The 9,642-nt window shown below is 41.2% G+C and overlaps 1 protein-coding gene across 1 annotated transcript in view; it reads left to right on the top strand.

Annotated features, from left to right (window-relative positions):
- Positions 1-8,605, top strand: part of trabd2a (TraB domain containing 2A) — a 91,236-nt gene extending 82,631 nt beyond the window's left edge. The window contains exon 7 of the mRNA XM_079814698.1: positions 7,982-8,605. Within this exon, the coding sequence (XP_079670824.1) occupies positions 7,982-8,174 (193 nt within the window). The 3' untranslated portion in view covers positions 8,175-8,605. The remainder of the gene's footprint in view (positions 1-7,981) is intronic.
- The last annotated feature ends 1,037 nt before the right edge of the window (positions 8,606-9,642 follow it).

Below are 9,642 nucleotides of genomic sequence, written 5' to 3'. Positions count from 1 at the left end.
GCACAGACCACCACTGACCAGCACAGGTCAGCACAGGCCAGCACAGGCCAGCACAGACCACCACTGACCAGCACAGGCCAGCACAGACCACTGACCCAAGCACTAGTAGAGTGTGTCGCTCACCAACACTCCACATGACCAGAGCCGGAGAATTAAGGTGATGAAACACGGGCACTTTCCAAACTTCAGTCCTGTGTCTCATCGCCTTTAGTTATTTTACTGCCACTGATATATTCTATATTTTTATGGTTACAGTATTTAATCACTTTTGTTAAGGTTAGTTAATAAAAAATACAAATCTTCATTGTTAGTTCATGTCAGCTCAGGTTCATTAAATAATATTAACAACTTTTGATTGTAATGAGTTGGGTCATTCCGTGTCAAATCAGCCAAATTTTGGATTTTGTTAATATTTTTTCTGTAGAAAGACAAACATAAATAGTGATAAAGCCAGAATAGTAAATGTCCCAGATGTGTATGGACTGAGTAATCTCTGTTGTGTAGAGGGTCAGAATGACATGAGCTCTGGAGCCCAATCACAGGCGTGTAAACATGACTTTAGAAAGATGGCAGCATCATTATTGTGTTCTCACTCAGATCTATTAGTGGAATCTGTTGACTTTATCAATCTGTGTGTTATTATATGCCAACGCTGAGCGCTCAAACATGGAGGATGAGCACTTCTGCTGTGTCTGTGCCCCAGGTTTGCTCGCCTCTAACTCCAGAAGTATTAAATATATCTGAATATCCTTCTAGATTCTGGTTCTTAATAAACTTCTCTCTTGGTTTCTTCATTTTAAAAGGCCCTCGATGGTTCAATCTCAGAGATATTGGGATCTCAAAGCGGCTCCATGAGTCAAATGTACTCATTCTCAGGGCTCAAAAACCAAACGTGGGTCACTTTTCACACAGCTGAGCTGATACTTTTGTTTTTTTAAGAGGAATATCAGAAGAACAAATAATGTTAAAACTAGAAATGTATCTAATTTTTTTCTATCAACTCAACTGCATAGAGCTGAGAGGTGAGTCTGAGTGCCATAAATGTTCTTTTCCACAAGTTTGCACGCCTGTAACTCCAGTAGCATTAAAGATATCTGAATATCCTTCTAGATTCTGGTTCTTTGTAACCAGTATGAACAGCAATGAAGTGCGTAGGCTATATCTCACAGAAATCAGGCGCGAGCACGTTTAACAAATTACTCACTCCCAACAGAGTTTTGCGCTGTATTTGGACTTAATAAAATGCCGCTCGTTTTCAGTTCAAAAACATATGAGCCAGAGTTTCCGAAGATGATACAGAATGATACAGAACATACAAGACTAGTGAAGCCGCTTTTCCATTGGACCAAACTGTTCTCTTTGTTTATTAATCGTTCCATTCCGTGCTGATCCGAGCCGGCCGGTACGGATATGGTTTCGTTATCCACTGTGGTGCTGCGATTATGTTCATACGTTATACGTCAAGTCAGTCGTTGCCTTGGTAACGTGAGAGTTTACAGACGATATGTATTGTAAATATCAACTGCGTTATGAAGGATGACCAGATATATATTTTTTAACTATTATTAATATGGGTTCAAATCACCCAAATAGTGAGTTTAGCAAGCTATGGAGAAAACGGCTGCCAGGCGACACGCAAGTCGATGATAAAATGAAGATATTTTAGTGTAAATCTGATGCTCTGAAAGGCCTCCATTGGCTCAACTTTACACTCTCAAGACCCTTAAAAGACACTAAAGACTAAAGTTACGAAGTCCATCTCACCACAGCGTCTCTACAATAATTTTATGAAGACGAGAATAGTTTCTGTGCGCAAAAAAACCCTAAATAACGACTTATATAGTGATGACGATTTCAAAACACGGCATCATGAAGCTTCGAAGCGTTATGAATCAGTGAGTCGATTCAGCGGTTCAGAGCGTTATGAATCAGTGAGTCGATTCATGATTCGGATCGCGTGTTAAACCACCAAACTGCTGAAATTTGGCGATCCAAACTGCTGAATCGACTCACTGATTCATAACGCTCTGAACCGCTGAATCGACTCACTGATTCATAACGCTCTGAACCGCTGAATCGACTCACTGATTCATAACGCTCTGAACCGCTGAATCGACTCACTGATTCATAACGCTCCGAACCGCTGAATCGACTCACTGATTTATAACGCTCCGAACCACTGAATCGACTCACTGATTCATAACGCTCCGAACCGCTGAATCGACTCACTGATTCATAACGCTCCGAACCGCTGAATCGACTCACTGATTCATAACGCTCTGAACCGCTGAATCGACTCACTGATTCATAACGCTCCGAACCGCTGAATCGACTCACTGATTTATAACGCTCCGAACCGCTGAATCGACTCACTGATTCATAACGCTCTGAACCGCTGAATCGACTCACTGATTCATAACGCTCTGAACCGCTGAATCGACTCACTGATTCATAACGCTCTGAACCGCTGAATCGACTCACTGATTCATAACGCTCTGAACCGCTGAATCGACTCACTGATTCATAACGCTCCGAACCGCTGAATCGACTCACTGATTTATAACGCTTCGAAGCTTCATGATGCCGTGTTTTGAAATCATCATCACTATACAAGTCGTTATTTAGGGTTTTTTTGCGCACAAAAACTATTCTCGCCGATTCATAAAGTTATTGTAGAACCGCTGTAGTGAGATGGACTTTGTAATGATGTCTTTAGTGTCTTTTAAGGGTCTTGAGAGTGAACCATGCCATTGTGCCAATGGAGGCCTTAAAAAAACTAAAATATCTTCATTTGTGTCTGAAGATGAACGGAGGTCTGACGGGTGTCGAACCACATGAGGCTCAGTCATTAATGACACAATTTTCATTTTTGGGTGAACTAACCCTTTAATGTAAATGAAAATGTCTAGTTTTGCTTTGGCAGTAAGTGTCATATTTCAAGTAATGAGCATGTTTATGGCTGTAGTTTTGACGGTATTATCCCAGTATGGAGATGGCAGGATCACGGTCAGTGACTGGTTAGAACACGTCTGAGCTTCCTCAGGAGTTCTCATGTTCTGTGGGAACGTCTGAGCTTCCTCAGGAGTTCTCATGTTCTGTGGGAACGTCTGAGATGGCCGGCCGGAGCCGAGGTGAGACTCCTGAGAGACGCCGCGGGGCTTCAGCTCTTCTGTCCTGACACGTCCCGAGAATCACGGCTCCGGCCGGCCAACGCCAACTCACTTCCAGAACATCAGGTTCCTAAACCCGTGTTTGACTTGTGTTTCATGGATCAGTGTCACATTTAGTCGTTTCTAACAGATTCGTTCTTTATATCGGATGACATGTTCTCTGCCGTGTTCTGGAAATGTACTAAACTAAAACAAAAAAATCTGATATACCCAAAAAGAGCATGCCGCTAAATCCTAACAGTGAAGTTAATCCCAGGGTTTCCCACTAAATACAGCCGTGACCAAAATCATTTCAATGTACTCGTCTCTCCTACAGATTTTAACAATTCAAAACAATCTTCTCAATCCTGCTACCAGGCCACTACCAGAGCTGGACATAACGAAGTACATTTACTTAAGTACACTTTTTGAGTATCTGTACTTTACTGAAGTATTATTTTTTAGGGAAACTTTGTACTTCACTACATTTGAAAGACAAATATCGTACTTTTTACTCCACTACATTTCTATCAAGATCCTCGAAGTCAAAAGTCGTTTCTGTAGCAGCTTTGCAAGTCAGTGGATGATTTTTTTTCTTCTTTAAAATTATTTTTTTTTTTTTTTGGAAAATGTAAATGTCTGGGAGAAAGAGAAGCACAGACGTATGGATGAATCTGAGAAAGCCTGATAAATGAGCTCAGTTCAGTCTGGTTTTTGTGCCTCTGAGATGAGCACGAGCACTGAATAGAGCTTTCTTTTGTGTGTTTTATTCACACTTAAACAGACCAACACACACAAAATGTAAATTTTCATTTTGGAAAGTATTCACGTAAACAAAGTTGATTATGTCTTAAGTGAATGTAAACAGTTGGGGGAATATCGGATGTGTATCAGTGTATTGGATTTGTGCATTCTGCCTTAAAGTGACAGCAGCTTTGTACCTTTTAAGTATTTAATGAGTTTAAGGTGGCCGTATGGAGCATCACTGATTGGCTTAAACCACTGTGCATTTATACAACAATGCAACAATAATAAAATAATGCATTGACATAAAAAAGGAACTTTACTTCTGATACTTAAGTACTTTTAAAAGCAAGTACTTCTGTACTTTTACTTAAGTAAAAATAGTTTTTAACAACTTTCACTTGTAACAGAGTAATATTTGACCAGTAGTACTTTTACTTTCACTCGAGTAATGGAGTTGTGTACTTTGTCCACCTCTGGCCGCTACAACAAAATATTCACAAATTCGAAACTAAAAATATCCCGACCAAATTAATCCTAATCAATCAAATCCCAAAACAATTAACAAAGAACAATACTATCTACTTACCAAACTCAAAAAACTAAACTAACGCAATTCCAAATTCAAAACTAGGTTTTTAAGACGAGCCCCCATTTGTTGCGATCACAAAGGATCACTACAAATAAGGAGAAGACGAGTACATTCATCTTGCGGAGTATGAGCTTTATTTTACATTCATGCTCAAAATGAACGAGGGTTTAGCCAAGCTTAGAACAGCCGTCAGATCCAGATCCTCCAGGAATGATCCGCCTTTATAGGGAGCAAACACCATGAAGCTGGTGCTCCCAATCACGCCACAATCAGCCCGTCACCTGCAAACACCACACACACACACACACACACACACACACACACACACAGGGCCGGCTCTGTAAATCTGGGGGCCCTAAGCAGGATAATTTTGGGGCCCTGCCTTGCAGTGAATAATGGAGTATTGCACCGCAAACCAGCAACTGTATACAATCTAACACTTACACATTTCATCTGTATATCTTTTAACATGATTGCCTACAATTATTTTACTGCTTATTAAAGTACACTCACTGAAACAGTAAAAGTAAAGATTACAGATTTGCAAATTTCTTTCATACATAAGGTCAATTTGTTGTAAACAAATAAATATGAATAATTTAGCATTAACAATATATAGCTTACAACATTAGCCATAGTGGTCTGCGGCTCGCTAAGCTCTACTGAAGCAGCAGTAGAGTCGCCTCCTCCAGCTGTTGAGATTACAATATAATTAATAATAAATACAGTATGCAGAGTAGATAAAACACATTAATTTTAAATTAATATTAAAGTACAATTAGACAACATAGTGAATTATGATTATAAAACTAAATTTTTTATTGGCAAGAGGAAAATTAGCTATGTTGAAGTTGCGCACAAAACTATTCAAAAGAAAGGCAGTGGGAAATATTTACTGGTGTCATCTCTGGTGTCAGCCTCATGAAATGTTTCTCCACGACCACCAAAATATTTAAGAATGGCTCCTCCTGAGAAAGTGACATTTTGTTTTTTAGAATTATGCTAAGGGTAAATTAAAAGAAATCCAATGTTAAATTATATTATTTAATTATTGGTTGATTAACTCTTACATACTGTTCATATTTTAAACCTGCACAGCATGGAGTGAGATATTTTTTACCTTTTATGATTACATACAGTAATACAGTCACTGTAAAAAAAAATCAGGTGCCCAATTGAAAATTTTCTAGTGAGCGATCACATCTAAAATGTTCAGTTGGCCAAATTTAATTACTTGAATTTTAATTGAATTAAATTGCATCAATTCACATTAATTCAATTTGGCCAACTGAAAACTTTAGATGTGATCGCTCACTAGAAAATTTTCAATTGGGGACCTGCTTTTTTTTTTACAGTGTTCTTTACTAAAATTTACCACAAATCCATTTTACTTTTAGGTGTCTTGTATCGATCATCATTCAATAATGTTTCAGAGAGGACATTGTGTTTTCTTTAGGTTTAAATGGTCTGGGCGATTTAGCTTAACAATATATAAAATATTTCATAATAGTAGGCTATATAGATTAATATTTATTAATAATCTTTAATTGCCTATTCAATTAAGACCATAAGAAAAAGCTTGTATTTAACCGCTTTATTTTAAACTTCATTCTGATTTTGACTGTCAAATGATTGCTCTCTCTTTCTTTTTACTTTCTTTCTCTCGAATGTTCAATAATTAAACTATTTTTTATTGTAATAAGCGTCTATTGAGACAAAGATTTTTAGTTTTTTTCTTTCCCAGAACTAGTGTAGGTCATGTAACGTTAACTGTTAAAAAGAAAATACATTCATAGGAGGTGGGTCTGTCTCTCCGCGGTCTGTAGCCCAGAGCTGAGGCCGACGGCTGGACCATAGCGCAAGCAATGTTGATTCAGCATAATCGACGGACAGCTAACGTTATGCTGCGTTCACATCAAACGCAAATAGAGTGTCTGGCGCGAGTGATTTGATTTCAATGTTAAGTCAATGGAAAGGCGCGTTGACGCGCGTCTGGAGGTCCCGCGGCGCGGAAGGCGCTTTTCGCGCGGTGCGAATGACGCGAATTGAGCGTCTTGCGTGAGAAACTGCGGCGACGCTGGCGAGTGCTTGACTTGTGTTTCATGGATCAGTGTCACATTTTGTCGTTTCTAACAGATTCGTTCTTTATATCGGATGACATGTTCTCTGCCGTGTTCTGGAAATGTCGCCCACGTAATTCTGAGAGAAAAAATATTTCTTTAATAAACAGTTTATGAAAGCGCAGCGAGTCCCGGTTCAGATCCAGACGCTCAAAACAAACAGAAGGTCCTGCATATAGACTTCATTTATTTTTGCCCGTGGAGGGAAACGGGTCGCTGGCGCACGTCAGATCCAGAACTCCACACACACACACACACACACACACACACACGCGAGCAGAACCGTCAGGACACGCGCCAGAGTTTGGTCCAGAGATGCTCGGCTCTCCAGCGAGTGTTGACACAGATGGAGGACGTGAATGAAACGCTGAAACTCTTTATTTATGTTTCCCGTCCGTCTCATGAGCTCTGACAGACTCTAAACCTGCATTTATTTTCCCTCCCCGTTTAGTGCGGGTTCATATTTCATAAACGCACAGATTTCAGCCGGTCACGTGACTGAAGACTCTAAGATTGTGTCGTTTGAGCGAAACCACATGTGACTCTTTGCGGCTTGAGTTCTTCTGAAAACACACAAAAGCCGTCCGATGTTTCAGCAGAGTCACGGTCCTCATTCCTCCACATTTCACTCTTCAGAATGACAGATCTGTCAAACGTTATAAACTGGATTAATAAACCATTGGATGATGAAGGACAGAAGCTTTTGCTTCAGGATTCCATTCACTGTCAGGGTTTCTGTTTCCAGGACACACACACACACGCGCACACACTATACCATTTAATGCCATCCCATTCTTCATCCGTAGGGTTTAATATGGAGTCGCTCTAACAGCTTCAGCTCTTCTTTCCTCAAGGTTTAGGAGTGTGTTTATGGGGATTCTTCATTTGTGATGTTGGACGAGAAGGCCTGGCTCTCAGTCTCCGCTCTAATTCATCCCAAAGCTGTTCTATTTGTTTCTGGTCCCGCAAAGTTGGGAGCATGAAATTGTCCAAAATGTCTTGGTGAAGCATTAAGAGTTCCTTTCACTGGAACTAAGGGGCCAAGCCATGAAAAACAACTTTAAGACTTAATGTAATGTAAATGGATGAGTAATACACCCCCCCCCCCCCCTTCACAGTCATCATGAAGGACAACATTAGCCCAAAAAAACTGTAAACATGTGTGTTCTTCTGCTGTAAAGTTGGGCATTTTAACATGAGGGAGATACAGATCTGACTCCCTCCAGTGGCCAGGCCATGAACTGCAGTTTAACTCACTTCCTGTTGGGTTCACGAGAGACTGTGGGATGTTTTTGCAGTGTTGTTTGTCGTTTTTCTGCAGTTTTCTTGTCAGATCCGTCCATCATAACACTAATCTCTCTCTCTCTCTCTCGCAGTGTTACGGCCGAGGCTCCGCCCCCTCTCGTCCGCATCATCAACGGTTACATCACTGTGCAGACACACCCACAGGAGCACGGCAGAGCCAATCAGGACAGGACATTCTCAGGCTCCTCCCCCTCCCCGTGGACTAGCCCCGCCCTCACGGCGTTGGCTCTGAGCGCTCAGATCATCTCGCGGCTGCTTTTATAGCGTTCGGATTCTGCTTCTGAACACAAGACTCTTCCATTCCTGGAGAATCACTTCCCTGTAAATATCAGATGTATCATAGATGGAATTTAGAGTTTTTAATACACTGTTTGTTTACTTATTATATATATATATAAATAAGAGTCATTATATTTTTGTGACTAAATCAGCTACTAACAGCTAAACTGGCCTTAATCATGAAACGGGTGTTCGATCACGCATCACACACGCCTGTTGTGTTTCTATCGGTCAACTTCACGCATTGAGGATTGTTTTAAATTTGTTTGTGTATGACATAGAAATGATTCATTTAATTTATTGAATAGATCGTTTTAGCTCTTAAATGTGTTTGTGGCAGAATGTGATGTAAATCTGATATCCGGCGTATGTGATCTGTCTATGATCTTACAAACAATAAACTATTTATCTAGTTGAAGATGCTCCATGTGGACGATGATTTACAAAGGGAGAATCTGGGATGGGATTGGTGTACGGCTTTGATGGTTCTCTCTCCTCACAGCGGCGTCTCGTGAGTCCAGACGAAGGTTTGGATCTGCAGGTTCTGCTTCAACAATGACTTACGCTTCGACTCTTTGGACGAGATCGTTTATGATGCTCGGATTTATGATTTTGACTCAGGTTTCCAATTAAATGTGTGAAAGATCTACTAACATAAAACTATCAAACGCAGTTGCGCTGTGAGCATCTAAAGGATGGGAAATATAAGCAGGATCAGTTGAATTTAGGTAGGTGGAATATTCAAGCGCAAGAAGACACGAACCGCTCTGTGTGGGATGTTTTCTGTGCCCAAACACCCGAAGCGCTCGCACAGAAAGCCGCGTCTCAGAATCGAATTGAGCTCTCTTTCACGCCGTCTTACGCTTGAACAGACAAGAACATGGATTGAGATCTGGGGAATTTGGACTCAAACTCGTTGTTGTGCTCCTGAAACCATTCCTGAAGCATTTGTGGCTGAAAGAGCCACAGCCACAGGGAAAACCGTCTCCATGAGAGGCTAGACATGGGCTCAACAATGCTTAGGTGAGACGGGTCAAAGTCACATCCACATGATGGAGGACCCAAGGTTTCCCAGCAGAACATTGCCCAAAGCATCACTGCCTCCGCCGCCACGCCTTCTTCCCATAGTGCACCTGGGGCCATGTGTTCCCCAGGTAAGCCACACACACACACCCGGCCATCCACATGATGTAGAAGAACATGTGATTTCTCAGACCAGGCCGCCTTCTTCCATTGCTCCGTGGTCCAGTTCTGATGCTCACGGGCCACTGTTGGTGCTTTGGGCGGGGTCAGGGGTCAGCATGGGCACCCTGACTGGTCCATACTCCACAAACTGAGACGCTCTGTGTATTCTGAGCCCTTTCTATCAGAACCAGCATTAACTTCTGGAGCAGTTTGAGCTCCAGTAGCTCGTCTGTTTGATCGACCACACGAGCATCAATGAGCCTCGGCC

Source organism: Gobio gobio (genome assembly GCF_949357685.1).
Source record: "Gobio gobio genome assembly, chromosome: 4".
NCBI classification, from domain to species: domain Eukaryota; kingdom Metazoa; phylum Chordata; class Actinopteri; order Cypriniformes; family Gobionidae; genus Gobio; species Gobio gobio.
The sequence above is the reverse complement of the archived record's forward strand: the minus strand, read 5'-3'. Positions and strand labels throughout refer to the sequence as shown.